At 32.0% G+C, this 21,239-nt stretch overlaps 1 protein-coding gene across 5 annotated transcripts in view; it reads right to left on the bottom strand.

Annotated features, from left to right (window-relative positions):
* The window catches only part of Wdr33 (WD repeat domain 33), a 54,685-nt gene extending 42,297 nt beyond the window's left edge, over positions 1 to 12,388 (bottom strand). For 2 of the 5 annotated variants that reach the window (XM_076459146.1, XM_076459149.1), the window contains exons 1-2: positions 12,276 to 12,388; positions 4,379 to 4,748 (exon numbers count right to left, since the gene is read on the bottom strand). In XM_076459146.1, coding sequence (XP_076315261.1) covers positions 4,379 to 4,702 — 324 coding nt within the window. In that variant the 5' untranslated portion in view covers positions 4,703 to 4,748; positions 12,276 to 12,388. Of the gene's footprint in view, positions 1 to 4,378; positions 4,749 to 12,070 lie in introns of all 5 variants that reach the window. The other 3 variants (XM_076459147.1, XM_076459151.1, XM_076459148.1) reach the window with 2 other exon arrangements.
* Between the last annotated feature and the right edge of the window lie 8,851 nt (positions 12,389 to 21,239).

Here is a 21,239-nt window from a genome sequence, read left to right as displayed (position 1 = left end):
ATGTCATGCTCATAATTAATTCAATTTCACGTGGTACACACTATGGATTTCACAAAAGACAGTGCCTCTCCAGATACACATAACTATGTGAAATATGTCTTACTGAAGCAGATTTCAAGGAAGATTAACTTCATGTTACTTTCCTCTTGAACAGTCACCTTGCTCACCTGACTTAACACTAACCAATTTCTGGTTGTAGGAATATTTACTACTCTTTACATGTGGACTCGGTCAAATAAACCAAGCTTGTAACCATTTTGTACAAGTTTCCGTACTATAATTTTTAATACAATATCTCAACGATACTTGGTAGACTTTCAGTAAGCATTACAGCTTTTATAAATAAAAATATTAGATTTTAAAATTTAAGTACCTTGAATACATATTTATTTGTGAATCAAGAAGTTATGTTTAACTAATCCAAGTGCAAAATGATTTTCATGCTAAGATTAAAAATGCTTATCTGAAAATTTTCAATTTTTATTTGTGTGATACCCAAAACCTTTTAAACAATTATAAACATTACTTTTCAGTAAATCTTAATATATTACCTGTTATGGTTTCTACCATAATTTCATACACAAGGTCGGTAACTACCACAAAACACTTTTTAAATTTTAACTGAAAAAAATTACAATTTTTTTCTTTGTAGAATTACTTCAAATAGTAACATGAAACTATACTTGCTTATTCCTAAACAGCTTTAATCTTATAACTGCATACATCTGTTCATACTTAAATTGTTTTTCTTCCCTTTTAACTGTGTATAAATTAATATTCTTGCCATAAAACTTGAAAATCAACAGGTGAAAGTGGAGCATGTTACCCTATCAAATTAGATAATGCATGGGCAATTAGTGAGAATACCTTGTAAAAAATTGTTTCTTTAACTTCCCCAAACCTCAAAAGTTTCTAATTGTTACATTTTAGTTTTATACTACCAATATGAAGAATGTTACGTGGTTTGTTTGTTTTTTCAGTCAACTGTTGATGATACTGACCCTACTTTATATTAATTGTACTATTTCATTAAATTTTTGATTAATTATTGCATAAAATAATACAAAATAACAACATCATAAAATCAGACAACCCATAACTAGTACAATTTGTCTTATCTTTCATTTTCCACACATTGTTTAAATGATGGGAAATAACTCAGGTATAAGCATTGTATTTAACTGTTAATAAGAGTGAAGAATTCATTCCAGAATTACTATGAGATTATTTTTATGGGCAAGTATCAAGAAGCTTAAAATTATTTAGCAGTGATTCACAAAGTATTTTTAGGCCTTTACCAGATCACTGTATGAAATTAATCACCTGTTTGTAAAAAAAAACAAAAAATAATGCATCAACTGTACTTTTAAATTAGAGTATGTCACATTTTTTATAATGATACATTCCAAACTAGCAGAAGCATCACATGGTTGTACAACCTGTCACCATACACACACAGTTTTTTTGGACATGCATAATAATTACAAAACTTTATATGTTATGGGCAAGCATCCTTCTTTAGGCTTAAAATGGTTTGTTTTGTACATAAATGTCTCAAAAACCTTTCAAGTGCTGATTTTACTTAATATTACCTAATTTGCTTTCCTGATAAAACCAAATGAAATAATTAAAATTAACTTTTTTCTAACATTTAACAGCCTCAACCTTTTTAAAAAAACTAGAAATATTCCATTATTAAATAAACTACTTATGGATACATTATGATATTTTGAATATCACACCAGGTTTAATGACTGATACACTTAATAGTTCCCATGATAATTCAACATTAAGACATTCTATAGTTCATTGTTCAACTACAGTACTAGGCTCAAAACATCGGAAGATATTGAAAATGCCTATTTATCTACACTTGCATAACATTAATGCCATATTCATAGCCACTGAAATTACATCATTACTGACGTAAGCATAACAGATGCAATAAAATAATAAATGTACATTAAGTACTGAATAATTAGTGCATTTGTGGCTATTAAATTACCCATATGGCTAAGACTATTTTTATCCTAATGCAAACAAATATTCAGTGATATCATTCATCACATGTACAGACACAAGTGCTTTATTCATAAATGTTAGAATTTATAAACAACAATTTAACCTATACAAACACCAAATAATAATCACGTAAAACAAATATTTATTAAAAACAAGCAAATCAATGTTTCAAATCATAAGTGTACCCTCACTCTTCTAAAGGCTAGTTTATTATTCTCAATGCAAATTAGATGAAGGGATGTTGCCCAAAACAATTTTTAAATTCATCAGTAAACTTAATTTGGCATGAGTTTCATCTTGTTTTCTGGCACTCATGAATATTGACAACATTCAAGTGATTCATACATGTATTCAAGCGTACAAAATATGAGGTTTGCACCTCTTAAAATTATTTAACAATATGTTCAATACCCTTTGGTTCAGAATTTTTCCATTTTATCAGTTATCAGATTCAAGCCAAATGGTTATGAAATTCCATGTAATCAGATTTTCACGATGTAAAATGCATATTTTCATAAAATTGTGGTATTTCTTTCATTTTATGTAAATAAACAGTCGTTTAGCATTTGAAAATAACTCACAAAAGATAATGCAAACCTGTAGGCATGTGTCTTAGAACACATGGACAACCACTGTTAGATTCTATAGATTGATTCAAAATGGTAATATTACTTATAAGATAGAAAATAATTTTGGAATCTGTGAAATTTAATGTTTGCAATAATTTATTTGCAGCAGCATCTGATGAAAAAAAAATGTCTATTCTATGTCACTACAAATAAATGTATGAAATGCACACGAAATTTTTTGCCATCCACCTTAATGATAGTAAGATCCTCAATAATAGTATGAGGTGAACAAATTGCAAATTTCCAGTAATGGTACAGTTGTTTATCGAAAGACAATGAAGTTAAGAGTGTGCACAAATTGTTTTTTAACTGCATCTTCATTGGTAATAAAATAGATGTGCTGTAATCCGTGATGAGGAGAAAACCCACTTATAGAGAAAAATATATGTAAAAACGTCTGGTATGGGTAGAGAAAACTCTGTGTAGGGGAGTGAACAATGTTTCAACCTTCTTTGGTCATCACCAGGTTCACAATGAAAGAAAGAGGTAACTGACTGATAGCTGACCACGTTTGAAAACGGTTGTGTAATTAAGTGTAGGAATGTAGAAGGCGTGCTTAGATGTTTGATTATATTTATTAATATAGCTATTAAGGTGTTCCTTTGTATTGCAAAATTAAAGAAGCCTTACTTACACAACAACTCAAGCCCAAAATAAACCAATACAAAGGAACACCTTTACACCTATACTAATAAATATATCCAACATCTAAGCATGCCTTCTACATTCATACACTCAGTTACACAACTGTCTTCAAACATGTGGTCAGCTATCAGTCAGTTACATCTTTCTTTCTTTGTGAACCTGATGATGACCGAAGAAGGTTGAAACGTTCACTCCTCTACACAGTTTTCTCTACCCACACCAGCCATTTTTACATATATAAATATGTTGTAATGTTAATTTGATCACCCATCTAAGCAAACTGGCTGGTTATGGACTAGTAATCTACCAATTTCCCTTACATTAAATGGAAATGCTTCTAATCTGAGTTTCAAATAGGCCTAAGTCTATACACTGCTTTTCAACAGTTCTCAACAGGTCACAGAGTTCTTAAATTTAGATGGCCTAGCACACAATTGCTTGACTCACAATGACCATGAGTGATACCCACTTGCAGGTTAGCCACAGAATCGAGGAAGCTGTCTTTCAAGTAAGCAATCCTGACAGATAACCTTAAATTCCCAAATAAGTAACATACAGAGTGGAAAAGCACCTGACAATAAATAACTGTACACACATAATTATTTGGAACTCTATAGTACTTCCATGTTGATCCTTTTTGATTGACTGATGATGTACTTTAAGGAGTCTGGTTATCTTCAGCTTCAAAAGATGTTTTAAGAGTGTTAAAATGTTTCATTTATTAACCAGCCAGTTAAAAGGAGGCAGTTTATCATACAGATCAAATCAATCTATAGACAAATCCACTAATATTAGTATCTTGTTTCTAGCTCCATTACATTAACATCATTCTCATTAGCCATGAATGAATTTGGTGAATGGGTAATTTAGTATTAGAAACAGCTGATATCTGTCAAAAGCCATTCAAATCTTATCCTTATTGTATTCATTAAAGTATAACATCTACTGACACCTAAATTCCAGACAAAACATAATCAAACTCAACATTATAAAAAACATGAGAAATACTTTATCGCTCACCATGATTCACTGCAGAAAACATTTTGCTACAGAAATATCTTTAAATCTGCATTTCAACTCACCTCTACTGCTTGTAGAATAGAGCTGTTATAATCTACAGTCTTTCTGGCAACAGCTTTTCGAAGTCTTTTACCATCAAACTCAATTCCTTGCATCTGTTGGAGATGTTGTTTGAACTGTTGAACATTGAAATAGTTCTGTTGCTTCTGAAAATTTGTCTGAAATCTGGGCATGTGAAAAAATCGCTGCTGCTGTGTTGCAGCTGTTCGAGAGATTCCCTGTAATGCTGTAGATGCAAGTTGCTGAGAATCATCTTCTTCTTCTTGGAGTTGGTATGCTCCTAAACTTCCTCGATGCGAGTCCCTGGGTCTCAATGCTTGCATCATAGTTAAACAGGTTGGACAGTGTTACTCAACACTAGCTGCTTCAAATCTATTTTTTAAAAAAATGCACTAATTGTCACATCAACTCATACACAAGTTTACTACTTCTAACCAAATTTAGGAAAATATGGTATTTTGAAAAATATTTGTGTGAGGTATAATAAATCTTTAAATTATTAAATACTACACAAACAATTAAGACATATTAAAAGCTCATCTATCTGGCTTGTTTGCATTTCAACTTCTCAGAACAACCAAAAATATACATTTTTTTTCTTCATAGGAATGGGTATATAACGACAGCATACAAGTGTTTCCTTGTTGCCTGTAATGTTGATATTTTTAAATTTGTGCTGGTTAAATGTTCAGAGTAAAAACAGCACTTTATTGTAATACTAAAATTTAAGAATTTCAAAAATTCATTCTATTTTGTAATATTAAACCCTCCTTTAAGAACTGTTCCTGTTTCTTTCTCATCTACTAAACCTTTTTAAAATAATCATTCTTTGCTGTTTCTTTAACCCTTTTGGCACTGAACAACTTTTAATGTTTGGCATGGGGCTGAATATATATGTTTGATAATTCAACTAATTATGGTATCAGTATTAAAAGCATGATATCTCGGCAATAACTCAACAAAAGTCCCTGAAATATTCAGTGATTGTACCCAATACTATATATGTTAAATTCAATACATAAGGATAACGGTAATAAAGAAAGATCGGCTGCCGCGCTGAGCCTTCAAGTCGACTGTGGTCGCCAACCATGCCGAATGGGTTAACAAAAAAAATGTTGTCACAACAGAATACAATCAGGAGAAGTGAAAACTATTTAGGATTTATTTAAGTACAAAACTACAATAGTTTTTCAATGAAAGATACATGATTTTGTTTGTATCAGTAAATCAAATATTTTAATTAGATTTCTGTGAGGTTTAAATACAGTTCTATTTTCTAACCTAGGAACATGGAATAAAGCTCACAAATATATATGCAAGTCTAAATCCAGGTTTTAATAAACTCAGGTTGGAAAACTGAAATATCTTTCCTCTAACTACTTTATGCAACAATAATTAAAAGAACATTGAAAATTTAATAACTTTCAACCTTTAGCAAAAGTAAACTGAAAAATTAAATGAATTAATAAATGTAAAGTATTAAAAATGTATTTTTTAGAATTGTAATTATATATACACCACAAATGTGCATATTACCCTTGTTTAAGTCACACACAGAGAATTTACTATCCCTAAAAACAAACAAAAAACAGATGTGTAATAAAAATGTGATTATTCAGTGACCTAAATAACACCACAGGTGAATTGAAGTCTTTCATACATTACAGAATAAAAAAAAAGCTACAAGTTTTGTGAAAATGCTTCATAAATGGTTTGAATCCACACTTATAGTAACAGTACTACATTATTTTATCTCATAATGTTGACACAGGTTTCTTCACCTCTGACCTATTTGTATTGTTTAAATATACTGATATGTTATGAAGTACTGTACGTATATGTGCTTTTAAAAACTGAAACAATCAAAACAATTGATTGACATTATAAATGAAGAAATTTGTGAATCTGTTCCTTTTATAGACTCCTTTCTGCTTTGCTTCAAGAGATTTTGTGAAAAAGTCCATTCAGGTAGAATCATAATATACATGGAATGCTTTTAAAATTGATTAAATATGCTAAAATGATTTTTTATGATCATTTTATTTGCACATGTAAAAAAAACTTTTCTAAACAACAGCATATCTTCTATTGATCTGTTTACTGGCATTGTGTCCAAAAATTTATCTTCTGTGTGAATCAATAAGATACTACTTTAATATGAACATTTTTTTTTGTCACTGACCTTACAAATCATCCATTTTTATTCAATGGCTAATTCTTTCAGTGTTAGAAATGACAGTAACATACTAAAACCACTTAAGCAATGCTCTGTTAGTAATAAAGCTGACAGACTTTTATGGTTTGTTTACAGACATACTGACTACAAGTAAAAAAAGGTACTTAACTCTTAAATACTACTTTTAACACATGATGCAATTACTGGAAAGCAAGAGCAACAAAACTAGTTGGTCAAATGATGCCACAATGGTCCACAACTTTTCTATAACCTCACTGATTGGAAACTTTTCTATAACTTCACTGATGGGAAACTTTCCCATGCATATCAATTAAATATTTACAAATTGACAATCTTTGAGCAGGAGAAGACATATAGTGTCAAGTTTTTGGAAATGCATCAAAGGATTCAAGCTGATCCCAATAAGATCAAGGGACTAGTACTACATTTCCTGTCAGCATGGATACTTTTTGGGCTCCTATTGCCAACAGAGTGGTCTTCCAAAGGGAACTAGTACTACATTTCCTGTCAGCATGGATACTTTTTGGGCTCCTATTGCCAACAGAGTGGTCTTCCAAAGGGAACTAATACTACATTTCCTGTCAGCATGGATACTTTTTGGGTTCCTATTGCCAACAGAGTGGTCTTCCAAAACTTCACTTCACTGTTAAAAAGAATGTTTCAGTTTATTTCCTGTATGCTACTATTTTAGTCACACACATAGTGATGAACCTTCTAAATGTATCAGGCTAGTATGTGGTGCCTGAGATAATGACTTTCTTCTGTAATCCAGCAACAAAGAAGCTGATAATCAGGTGCTTCATACTCATAATGTACTGCTGAATATTAAATAGAGGGGATTTTCCCAGCATCATCAAACAATGATGTCATCTTTGCTATCTTCCATTACCAAGAAATGCTTCAACATTCTGGACTTTGGGAACCCTTGTTTATGTGTGGAATTGAAGTCTGCATGGATAATTCTTGCTCATCGGCACCCATTTCTCATGGGTGCAGAACCTGTTATACTTCTACAAGCTTTACATGCCCTTGCTGGTTATGACAAAACAAGTATACTTGACACAGAATTGTCTGCTAAAACCTTAACAGAAGTACACATGGATTTCAAACATTCAATAATTTTCACAAACACTACTTTCTCAAGCAGAAAAACTTATTTCTGCTGTAATCTTGGTTATGATTGCTTTACTAGTAATACAATTTATGTCAAGCATTATGATCATATGCAGATCAATCAACTTCAAAAGGTTTTTACATTCTTCTTTAATTACAGAACCCCACATTAAAATAATAAACCTGTACACATGGGAAACTCAAAGTGTACTTCACAACTTTAATAAGTTCCAATCAAAATTTAAGTTACTTTGTTATCAGTGTATGTTAATAGACTTTACATCAAAATGTAGTTAAGGTTTAAATATTAAATAAGTTCTAACTCATTAATTTCCAAAAATGTTTGAAAAATTTCAAACTACGAGTCACGTGATACAATAGTGCTCTGATTAAAAGATTTTTTTTTCACTTGCCTTATAAGATATTTAGGTTAACAAATTAAACACAAACTATAAATATTCACAAGACTAAAATATCAGTCTTCTTGCTTTACTGAAATACCATATTATATGTTAAACCCACATTACATGCCCCTCCCACATTTTCAGTCTTTTAAGATGTCTATAATTCTCTGACAATGCAACTAAACATGCTCCAAGCAATAAGGAATCTTGTTTTACCTATTCATAGATCAGGTAAATTATAGCAATTTCAGAGTATTCTTGCATAATTGATCCTAAAGCCACATTAAATATATTTTGGAAATCATACACGAATGTGCAAAAAAGACTCAAAGCTAAAGTGTTACATTTCTTGTTTATTTTTTCTACTCATTAAGTATATGCCTACATTTTTTTCTTTAAACAAAAGTAAATAAAATGTAAAAATTTATTAGGTTAGATAAGAAAAATTTCTAATGAACATTCCTCAGTGATGAAATGTGATGTAACGAGATACTTTAAGCTAATCTCCCTCTGGAATATACTGGTTATTACAGTACTAAATGCAGTTCAAAGTACAGTGAAAGTAATAAAACTAAAATGCAACTGATGTCAAGAGATTAAAATGCTAAAGCTGTTGTGATAAATAAGTGCAAATACAGAAAATGAAATTTTAACAACAAACACTTGATATTTATCAAGAAGGGTTGAGTTTATGCAAATAAGAAAACTATTACATTTTTATTTTAGTATGAGAATACACCTTTCACTCAAGACTGACTCAAAAGTTTCATAAACTCACAGACAAATCATCAGTAAAAAACACTATTAAAACTTCCAATTTTTTTACTCAACATGCTTGTAGTCAGTAAATTTTCAAATTCCTAAAGATACACTTATTACATTCAGTGTTAGTACAGTTTCACTGTTACTTGATGATTATGAGGTCAGTCAAATTGACTGACTTGTATGACTAGGATAAAGCAATCCTACAATGTCACACCCATTGATTAACATTCTCACCAATGGACCAGTAATACCAGCCACTGTCAAATACAGTGAAGCTGTGCAGAGGACAAAAGAATCCAAGTATAGTATTGTGGTCCTTGCTACATTGCTGCTTTTGGCTACTTGTAACAGTTGCAGGATATTACAAAACTGAAATGCAAATGTTGCATGCTCTCTACAACACTTTCCTAATTTAACCTGAACTTGGTCTACTTACTTTGTATTACCACTTTGTACTACCCACTAACTGGTGTAAGCATTTCAAATAATTATATGGTAGTTTCTTGAGAATTTTCATTTGAAAGGCATGTTAATATACAACTATTATTTTTCTCATATATATATATATATATATATATACACACACACACACACACACAGATATGATGGATGTACTTAAAAGGGCACTGTCATTTAAAAAATTATAAATCACTGTTTATCATGTGACCATTTTTTTAAAAAACACTATGATCCCTTAAAACTGTTTTGGATACTCTTACACATGGGAATTGAATCTAGCTCAACTAAACAAAAGCCTTTGATATATTTGTACTACTATTCTGAATACAACATAACACAAGTTTGGTATTTATAAACAAAAATGAAGCTGGTTTCCAGTTAAGATAGTTAATTTTCTAACAAGGTAATTAGCTTATAGAATTGCTGTTAGCACTACTTGAAGCCAACATTTTACAAGTTTAAGCAGGTAATGGATGATTTACTAAAATACAAAGTGTGAGATGTGTATTTCAATTTCTCTTGTAGGTCCTTTACTGTATCTTAATTATTTATAAAATATTTTATACCTTAAAGACTGAACCAAGAAAATCTGGATAGTAATTATATATTTACTATTCCTTCATACTTTTAATATACACAAAAAGAACTTCACTGACCTGACTCAAAATTACTAAAACTCATAATATATAGTCTCATACCAGTCAAATAATGCTAAATACCAATTTCTTAGCCTACATACATTTCTATACTTAATACTTAGCTTTATTTATTATTAACAGGTGTAACATCTATCAAGCTTAATTTTATTGTGTGAAATCACAAGTTATTTAAATAAGCCATTCCAAATTATAATTTCCATCAATTCTAACTTAACATCTTCATTTAATCGATAACTTAAAAAATTTAAGTTATTTGAAACACATTATGACAAACACTTGGATGTTGTGCCAAAGTAAAACTAAATGGAATGTAAAATCACTAGTCTAATTTGCTGACCAATGTAGCTAAAACAAAAATATGATTTTTATCTATGATTAGGATTTTAAAAAACATGTATGAAGCTAAAACCATCTAGATCCTTTGCTTAAGACAATACAAAAATAAAGGTATTCATACAGAAATACTTGAGCAAAAATATAAAAGCCAAAATTATGCTTCTGCTTAAACTGCAGGCACTATCATAGAAACAACAAGCAGGCACACTCATTTTGTATTGTTTTATTCAGATGTTTTAAAATTAAGTTTAACTTAGTTCCTAATTCATCATGTCAAATTCTTTTGTTTGGTTTGAATTTTGAACAAAGATGCATGAGGGCAATCTGCATTCAATGTTTCAAATTTAATAGTGAAAGACTTGAAAAAGACAGTTAGTTGTCACAACCAACTGCTAACTTTTGGATTACTCTTTTACCAACAAATAGTGAGGTTGACTCACTTATTAATGCCCCCCCAAGCTGGAAAGGTGAGCATGTTTATTAGGACGGGTATTCAAACCCTTTATCCTCAGACTGTGAGTTAAGCATGCTAACCACCTGGCTATGCTGAACCAATTTTTTAAAGTGCAACTCAATGATGACTCTCAGATGTATTGAAAGTCAAATTAGACATAGGTTCTTTTTTCACTCCAGCATTTTTTAAAATTAAATTTCCATATTTTAGTGGATCACATCAAACCAGGCCACTTCAATTATGCCTTTGAAGGAAAAGCAACTCGCACAGCAAAATCATTTGCAGCTCAAGATATTCATATTTTACACATTACCACATAGATTTCATGACACTAGAAAGCTTGTTATGTTTAACAGTGACGTGCATAGAAAGAGTTGAAATAAATAACATAGATCGACATTCGTGCAGAGATGAACTAGGCAAAATAAAAGAGTGACAAATGTAAAAATGGTTTTATTATTATTATTCAGTAATCTCTCTCATTTCACGTTGAGGTGGTGTAGTTTAAAGAAAATAATCCATGACTTGAAAAAAGTAAAAACAAAATCTTTATCAGCTAAGTATATGCCAACTGAATTCAGTTTCATGCTACTAGCATTAGGATTAATATATAATATTTGGAGGAGATATTATGCTCAAAGAGAAAGGATTCTCTGCCTATAGTCGTTAAACTTGTTTCAAATTCTATCCAGAGTTCACCACTGCACCCAATGTGTTTGACTTTTTAAGAGTTGCTTCAATTAGTCACAAAAAAATAGAATTTTAAAAAATATTTTGAAGCAGGTTTTACATTTTCAAAATTTTTCAAACTAAGTTATCCTTTTGACATACTAACACATATTTTAAACTGTTGAACAAAAACCAGTATTGAAAATTTTGAAATTTTTTGAAACACCTCACCTAGGTCTAAGCATATGTATATTCAAGGTTTAAAAACTTGCAAACATCTTCTAAAAGTAAAAGTGCAGAATCTCCCATAGAGAGATATTTTTGTAATGCTACAGAATAATGCTAAGCATACACATTTGTTACTTTTATGTTTTAATATGGCTAAAAACTACAATTTTGTTTGGTATCTTTAAAACAAAATTGTAAAAATCAATAATGATGTGATTATCAAAATCAACTTCAAAATTCAGAAAACAATTACACAATATAGGTTGAACAATACTAAGTGTAAACTGTCAAAGCTACTATTAATATTTGTATTAATAATAAATATTGATATTTCTACTAGAAACAGATTTTTATTGAAGATCTACTACCCTTCTTATGATTATACCCTGATACAGTATACTAATACTTACTACAAGTTACAACCTGTACACTTTTCATTGTATCTTAATGCTTGCTAAGCCTACATTTTGTAATCCTTTTATTAAGCCTAACACAGCTTTCGAATATCCTCAATCATGAATTTAGGAAGTTTGATATTACCTAACTATTTTCAATATATGAAACAAACCTATAAACTGTGAACAGTTTTATTAGAGAAAAATCAATAAATCATACTTCCAATAATTTCAAATATGTGATCATTCTCTTTAAACCGCCAACTAGTCAATGACTGACATAAGCGCAAAGTATCCTGGGATATTAACTATGCATAATATCACTGAGACATGTCGCACGTACCACATTGGTCACAATGCCACAGAAAGAAAAATAAATGTTAATATTTCTTTGACAATAATTTATTTGGGATAAAAAGTACATAGATAAAAAAGAAATAAAAGACACTACCTACACTCCTAACTACATCAAAAGAAGACTTTAAAGGACAAAATGTAAGCCACAAGGATTCGGGTTTTATCATCCATATAAAAAAAAAAAAAAAAAGGGAAATTGAATTCACCTGATAGTGTATTTAATATATAGGCCCGGCATGCCCTAGCGCGTGAAGGCGTGCGCTTCGTAATCTGAGGGTCGCGGGTTCGCGCCAAACATGCTCGCCCTCCCAGCCGTGGGGGCGTTATAATGTGACGGTCAATCCCACTATTTGTTGGTAAAAGAGTAGCCCAAGAGTTGAAGGTGGGTGGTGATGACTAGCTGCCTTCCCTCTAGTCTTACACTGCTAAATTAGGGACGGCTAGCACAGATAGCCCTCGAGTAGCTTTGTGCGAAATTCCAAAACAACAACAACAACAAAGTATTTAATATATATAACAGTGTACAATCAAAATGTCCGTAACATGGATGTGGTATTGAATTTTCAATTTTCTCAGTTCACGACATTTTATGTTAAGCAATATTACAATAAAAGTTCACAAGTGATCTCATATAAGATTACCATTTCATAGATTAACTACAGTTACTAAAAAGAAGCATAACCAATTTTTATTGTTGTAACATATTCTTTAATTGGGCAGGTTTTCATGGGTTATTTAGTTTTAAAAAATATTGCTGAATTCAGTCCACGTAACGATAATAAATCAATAACGTTTGCCACAGGCTACGTTCACTTTCTATGATATGCTTAAATTACAGTTACAAGTTGTTGTTGTTATTGAATTAAGCACAAAGCTACACAATGGGCTATCTGTGCTCTGCCCACCACGGGTATCGAAACCCGGTGTTTAGCGTTGTAAGTCCGCAGACTTGCCGCTGAGCCACTGGGGGGCTAAAGTTACAAATAAACTTACTTAAAGAATTTCTTTGCAATTCGATTATTAAATTTAATAGTCGCTATAATTCTCATTATGAATACTCAAATAGATTCCTCATTAAATACTGACATGAAAAGCACCCTTCAAATCATGATAAATATCCTTGTGCCAAGTACGTCTTTGTCTTTGGGCTCACATGGAGCAACTGTCTGCCACGTGGATTTTTCTGCAATATCCTCAACCTACTCTATAATTGGTTTCAAAATCGTACCTTTAGTCTGAGTATCTTTCAATTAAGTGTTAGAACACATTATTTTTTTATCATCACTTGTGAATGCCACATCTAGAATTATAGTTTGTTGTACTTTAATTGCTCATCTTTATTATCACGTGCTTCCCTCTTTACATAGTGTTTACATTCTTCATTAATACATGGCCTTTGGGTTGATTCGTAATAATTTCCATGGTTCTATTCAGAGCAATGCATGTTTTAAAATTGTACTCTTGAAGCTGCTTGGGACAATTTACTTTTTAGCCTTCTGGATTGCAAAAATTCAACATCTGTTTTAATGTTGCATGATCTGTCCTGAGGGTAAATTTTAACCCATATAAGAAATAATGGAAATTACTTAGGGTTCGAAAATACTTGATATATCTTATGGAGTTCTAAAATATTTCCTCTCTGCAGCATTTATTGCTCTGCTGTTGTAGGTGTACACTCTTCAACAGCAAAATCACGAACATCTGTATTTAAAAAGAGTGGATCTTCAAATTTTGTGTATGCTAATAGAAGGGTAGTGTTCAATTCTTCATTCAAGTTATTGAGTGCTTGTTCACACTCATCAGTCTAACAAAACATATTTAGATTTTTAAATAGCCTCACACAAGTTCCTCATTATTAGCTAATTATAGATAGATTAAACATAGGATGGATCTTGAGGCACTCTCTCTCTCTGATTATTATGTATCTCAAGATACTCTTTATTGACAGAACAATTCACACTTCTTGAAATTAAATTTAAGATTCTCGTTCCTCAACTAATCCATAAGTTTCCTTAGCCAATTCTAAGCATTATCAAAATTATTTTCAGTTGTAATTAAGTTATCCAACTTGATGAGTACCAAATTCTATGGTACTTCAGAAATAACACGCTCCATTAATTGTTGAAATATACCATCTGCATTGCATAATTTAAAGGTTAACAGAAAAAAACTGACACAATAAATTTCCTGCAATAAAGTATATCTTTTGTCTAATTTCTTTGTGAACTCACATGCACTCTTGAGATTCAGCTAAAGTATCCATAGTAAAAAATAATTCCTTTGCAGTAGGTAAACATTATTCTTTGTGGTTTCATTCATCTTTCAGTAATTAACTCAAAACATTATGGATCAATAACTCCTCTTCACAGGTAAATACATAATGTCAAGAACTAGTACTTGGTTCTATTTCTTCTTTGTCTTTCATGGCTTCCATATTTTCTAAAGTTTCAACCTGTATTGCAACTGAAAATTGTTTGGCTAATTTAGATATTGCAACTACATCTCGAGTATCAATCTTATGGGACAATTTATCTGTTTAGCCAAAAATCATAAAGTTCATTTGAAGAAGATATCTTGATATTCCATGAACAAATCATGTAATCTGTGGTAATTATCCCATGTAAGACCTTCACAGGTCCAGTCATGCAGCTATTGTAAGTGGGGTAGTAAGTTGCCCTTATGTGAGGATTTGATATCAGACTTCTACATTTTGTTTTAAAGGGAACTACTTATGGTGTTCTTCGATGCGTAAGTAGTACTTTTAGAGCCATACATCTTGCATTGTTGCATTCAGATTTAATTGAAATTTACGTTTTCGTAAAGCTAATCATGACATTTCATTCTTCAGATCCATGACAACTCTTCAAGCCACTTGTCCATTGAGTAACTTTGGGGTGTTCGGTTTTACTCTATCTTATTCAATAGATATAAATTTATTTCTGATAAGTTCTTGTAGGAGCATTTCAGTTCTTGGTGATGCAATGGCTGCCCTCATTATTTTCTTAGGAAATTCAACCGTTCGTGTAGTTCATAGATTGTGAAATTATTCAAAGCTAACCCAACATCTCATCCATATTTCCACATTTAGACAGTTTCTCACATACACTTTTCCCAGACATCAATCGCCCAAACATCGTAAGGTGTATAGAGACATTCAACAGCAGGGTGACTTTCAATTTTCCATTTGTTGGTACTCTATGTTCAATTGCTCTTCACATCAATGTACCTTCATTTTTCATCTCTTGAGGCAGTTTTCTACCAGATTACTTTGAATAACTGTAGTTGTAGCGCAATATTGATTGACACAATGTAAAACATCTTGCTGTGAATTTTTAAACTTTTTTTCTTAAATAATGAACTCATTATGTCATAAGTCCAACTCCTGATTTTACTAGCCCTGGTTAGTTTTGTTTTTTCTCTAATCTAATAGGGTTCAGATATTTATATTCATAATAGTTTTCTTTGACGTATTAACAGCTATTAATTTTTTACAAATTCGGCTGTAATAGCCATATCTCTCACAATTATAACAGTTGCCTTTATCTGGTGTCCTTTGGCTGGAGTGCTTATTTCATATATACCTTTATGTACAGTTTTGGGCAAAATGTTCTTACAAGTTATACTTATTGTCTTACGGTTTATGTTCTCCATTTTCTGTAACTGTTTTTTCTAGCTAATAATTTCAGTTCGTCCACACAATAGTCAGAGGGGATTCGTTTTCCAATTACTAGTCTGTATAATGATTCTGTAACTTTTAAACGGTGCCTTTATTTGTTTATCTGCATTTCAACAGAATCAAATTCCAATGCCAACTAAAGTGCTTCCTTTAAAGATGTATATATATTTTAATTTAGCCGAATTCGAACGTCTTCATCTGTTATGGCATCTGTTAATTAATTATGTGCCAATAAATTCACCATTTCACACAGATAATTTAGATAAAATACTAGGCAAACCTTTTCATATCTTCCAGTAGTTTTGCTAAGGTATTTTCTTTCCTTTGTTCACTGATCAGAATTTTCATTATGGGTATTTATTTCTGGTATATCACTCCAAACCTGATGAGTAAAGCACTTACCAATGATTTGTAGTTGTTATGACACTCATTTAGAAGGTTGTTTAATGTCATTAAAATTAGTCGTTTCAAATGAGTAACGAGATGAGTAGTTTATTTTTCACTCTTCCACCCCATCACTCTTGAAATTATTGTAAACTAAGCCAGTTGGTTTCTGTATTGAGTTAAACTCAGGAAGTTAATTCGATAGTGTCATCGTTGAAATAGTAAAGAAAGGTCTTACAATCACAGATGGTGCAGCAGTAGTGGTAAATGTTTGGTTTGTTTTGAATTTTGCGCAAAGCTACACGAGTACTATTTGCGCTAGCCGTCCCTAATTTAGTAGTGTAAGACTAGAGGGAAGGCAGCTAGTCATCACCATCCACCGCCTCAACCACCTGGCCATGCCGGGCCTTAGTGGTAAAAGATGTACACGAAATACATTTTCATATTCCATACTTAAATTTGTTTCAGATTGGAATTCTTAGATAGATGCCGAAATATTTGTGGATGATTTAATCTTTGCATTCACCAATTCTTTTTCCAGATGTTTTAACCTGTCATTGATTTCTTTTTCAACTTTGATTTTGTTATTACAACTTTTATGTGTTTTTTGATATATTCTTTTTCATCACCTTTAATTTTATTATCATAGTCTTTCTGTATTTTCCAATGTTTTGTTGTAATACCTCTGTAGGCCTCCAATAGCTTCATCAGTTTTGTATCCGATCATTATTATTTTTGTTTTTTATTCTTCTTCAGATATTATGTGCCTTCCCTCCTACCATTCTTTAAAATTCCCATGTTTTTATTCTTGTTGTTATTTTATTTATATATTTCTTTCTCCCAGGTATTCTTTTAATTTTCCCTCTTTCTCCTTGACTTTCTTTTAAATATTTCATTTATAGCAAAATTTCGATCTCGCTTTATAACTGCTTAATGATCTTCAATGTTTACTCAAACTTTTATTCTATTTTAACTAAAATAATCTCACTTCTATAACCAGAGTTATAAAATGTGTATCATTTTTTACTAAAAATTTAGAATAAAGGTATTTAGATTTTAACACTTACTGAACAATTAACGATTAACGTCACAATTTCAAAAATTCTGAATGAGCTACGTTTAAACAGAATCTGACATTCATAAAAAGCGTTAAATGTTGACAGAACCATCAAGCAACATGTAAATACATTCAAAGCATAACAAAACACTCAATGTGAATAGTTATAAAAGTTTATATGCTAAAAAGATGTTTAGAATGAGATAGAACAATTAAAACAGTATAACACTGGCTCTAGAGAGATGGTGTAACTCAACTGCATTCTCCACAGCTGTTTACAATCACGTGATTTTTTAAAACATTAAGAAGAGTCGATAAAAGTTTCACTTTTCCCCTTTCACCCAATAAAGAAGCTAGAGTCAGGCCTGAAACAATATTCAATAAGTTTTTCTTCTTGTCATTTTTGCTGCTAAGAAATATATAATACTTGGTACCCTGTGCCCATTGTTCAATGTATTTCATTAATACCAGGGGCGTAGAATTTTTACACTCGATTGGGGGGGAGGGATGATTTTTGCAACCACTTATGTGGACTGTTCAATTTGCAAACTGGTAATCTCTGATTACGTGAACCCGAAAGCTGTGAACATGCAGTCACAGAGTAATCTTGTTGCCACGATGCTCGCATGTATACTTAGGACTACTGACTGATACTTACGAACTATCGCTTAGATCGAAAAGCTTAGAAGCACGCCTATATTAAAGATGTACATTTCGGGTACTGAAAAAGCCTGCATCTAGGCCTAATTATGTAATTCGATTAGTAAGAACACGAGAATCACAAGAACAAACACACAATTTGTAGGCCAAACTGTAGGGGGGGATGATTGTATGCACCATACCCCCCACCTAAAATGAAAGGGGTATGTATACCCCCATCCCCCCAGGATCTACGCCCCTGATTAATACAAATTGGATCTAGCGTTATATATTTAAGTTAGATTTGTTCCTTTTTATTGGAACAAGAACATTACAATAACATTAGCCACTGTTCAGTTAATTTGTAATACATGGAAATAGGTTAAGATTGCAATTAGATCACACACTTCAACTGAACAATTTTATTTGGCTTTATTAGGGGTAAAGGTCGTCTATAGCTGCTAAAATATTAATATCAACATTTTGATATACATGCATGTCATCTCTGCCATTAACATAGACAAAATGTTCGACACATTTATCTGTAGTGACCTGGCATAGCCTGGTGGTCAAAATGCTCGAATCATAATCTACGGGCTGCAGGTTTTAAACCTCATCACAACGAACATGCTCGCCCTCTCAGTCATGAGAGCACTATAATTTGATGGTTAATCCCTATATTTGTTGATCAAAAAGTAGCCCACGAGTTGATGATGAGTGGTGTTGGGTAACTGCTTTTTCTCTTGTCTATCACTGCTAAGTTAGGGATGGCAAGCACAAATAACCCTCGTGTAGCTTTGCGCGAAATTCAAACGAAAATAGGTTTAGTTGTTGTAACTTCAGGGATGAAAGTATTGTTTTACATAACATCGCACCAGGAATGAAAGATAGAAACCATTTTACATTTTTTCTTTTTGTGAAAGTAAATTCTTTAGAAGGTCCTATATTGAATATAATATTGCCCAATATTTTAAAACAAATCAATTAATCACTTGAGTTTTGTCTAAGTGTGAAACGCACCTCGTTTACTGAATCACTTCAGAATTTAGCCATTTATCCAGAATTAGGCTTAAATTTTACAAAGAGTCCAGAATTAGACTATAAATTTTGCTTGTTTGTTTGTTTGTTTGTTTTATAACATAGTCATATTGAGCAAATTTCTGTGTGTCATATGGAGGATTGAACAAAAGAGACAATCATGATTAGGTTAAAAATTTAAGTTTATACCCATAATGAGGTTACAAATTTAATCGTGCGTTCAGAATTAGGTAAGGAATTTAATCATTTGTACAAAAGGTTGCTAATGGAAGTGGGTCAGTCAAATAGGGTATTACATGTTAGGTAATATTGCTGTAACATAGCACATACTGTATAGATAACTACAGTGACGTTTTTACTGGCAAGTTAAGGGATGATTCAGTGACAAAACATTCTCTATTTTTGTCGTAACGTTCACTGTCAGTCACGTGAGTTGCAACTGTGTTCCTAGAAGAGTGGCATTGTTGTTTTCCATGTGGTATGCCACGTTTTCTCAGTCTGACATTTGGGAATTGAAATAAACGTTGATTTCATTAAGACGCATTCTAAAAAATGTGCCACAATATACTTACCCATTAAAAACTCTGTCTGTGTTTATACATTAAATATTATTTCGCTGAGCTTAAACTTGTCTCCAGTCTCTTTTTTTTTTCTTCCGATATAGTCCAGATCAGAGACCTTAGTGTATCTGAGAAGAGAGCGAGATTAGTACAAATAACAAATAAGGTTGATTTTTTTAATTTTTCATTTTTTATCTCACCATGATTACTTCGATTTTTATTGACGATTTTGAAAAAAAACTAATGAAGAATACTTATATTTTTGTAATCTCTTAGATTCAAGTTGGCATGCTCCCAATATTGCAGCTCACACATGTCTAAATACTTAACATAAAAATATGATTCGCAGATGAGGAACCTGTTCACAGTTGGTTACTTTATACAAACTACAGGCTATATGTATAAGTCTGTTTGTGTGTAAAGAGAGAGAGGAAAAGTGTCAGTGTAATATTTTTCGATCATTTTAATTTAGTTGGCTTGAATAATTGTTTGTTTTAAGGACAGAGATACACAATGAGCTATTTATATTTAGTTCAGTGTATCGCATCAAATCCATGATTTTAGAAATTTAAGTCCATAAATTCACTGCTTTTTCAACATGGAACTACCTGAATGATTGGAATATGATAACTGTAGAGAACTTATTCGCATTTAACAGTAACGTGCAGAGAATGTTAAAAGGGAAAGGGCTTATTAATAAAAAAGGACACTTTTCAAGTATTGTAAGGTAAGCTCTTTTTGGGGGATGGGGGTAGAGAAAATTAGGGAGACTGGAGGTTGTCTTTGATACAGATCCCCTTTTATTCTTAATCATTTAGTCTTATAAACACTTTTATGATCTAAAATTAAACATTGATTTTTTTGCATATTGATACATAACAGTGTACTACAATTATTTTTTTTTACTGTAAATTCCTACAAGACCTTGTATTTCATTTATTTTTAAGTTGAAATCATCTTTTTTTTTCCCAATAACTCGTAGCAAGCAAGATGTGTTTTCTGGTGTATCCTTTCGCTGTTGTTGACAGTTTTTATGACTGAAAAAAAGACACTTTTAGACCATAGGGACAGGAACTTGAGCCCACCCCTGTGTACGTTACTGACATTAATATATTTCGTTAAGGTCGGTCACGGCCCGGCATGGCCAAACGCGTTAAGGCGTTCGACTCGTAATCCGAGGGTCGCGGGTTCGAATCCCTGTCGCACCAAACATATTCGTCCTTTCAGCCGTGGGGGCGTTATAATATAACGGTCAATCCCACTATTCGATGGTAAAAGAGTAGTCCAAGAGTTGGCGGTGGGTGGTGATGACTAGCTGCCTTCCCTCTAGTCTTACACTGCTAAATTAGGGACGGCTATCGCAGATAGCCATCGAGTAGCTTTGCGCGAAATTTGGAAAACAAACAAACAAGGTTGGTCACGGACCAGTGGGTTGCTTACGTAACTGTGGAGATGAGGTTTTGTTGTTTACGT

This window comes from Tachypleus tridentatus, chromosome 10, assembly GCF_004210375.1.
Source record: "Tachypleus tridentatus isolate NWPU-2018 chromosome 10, ASM421037v1, whole genome shotgun sequence".
Classification (NCBI taxonomy): domain Eukaryota; kingdom Metazoa; phylum Arthropoda; class Merostomata; order Xiphosura; family Limulidae; genus Tachypleus; species Tachypleus tridentatus.
Note: the sequence above shows the minus strand (reverse complement) of the source record. Positions and strands in the feature narration are given on the sequence as shown.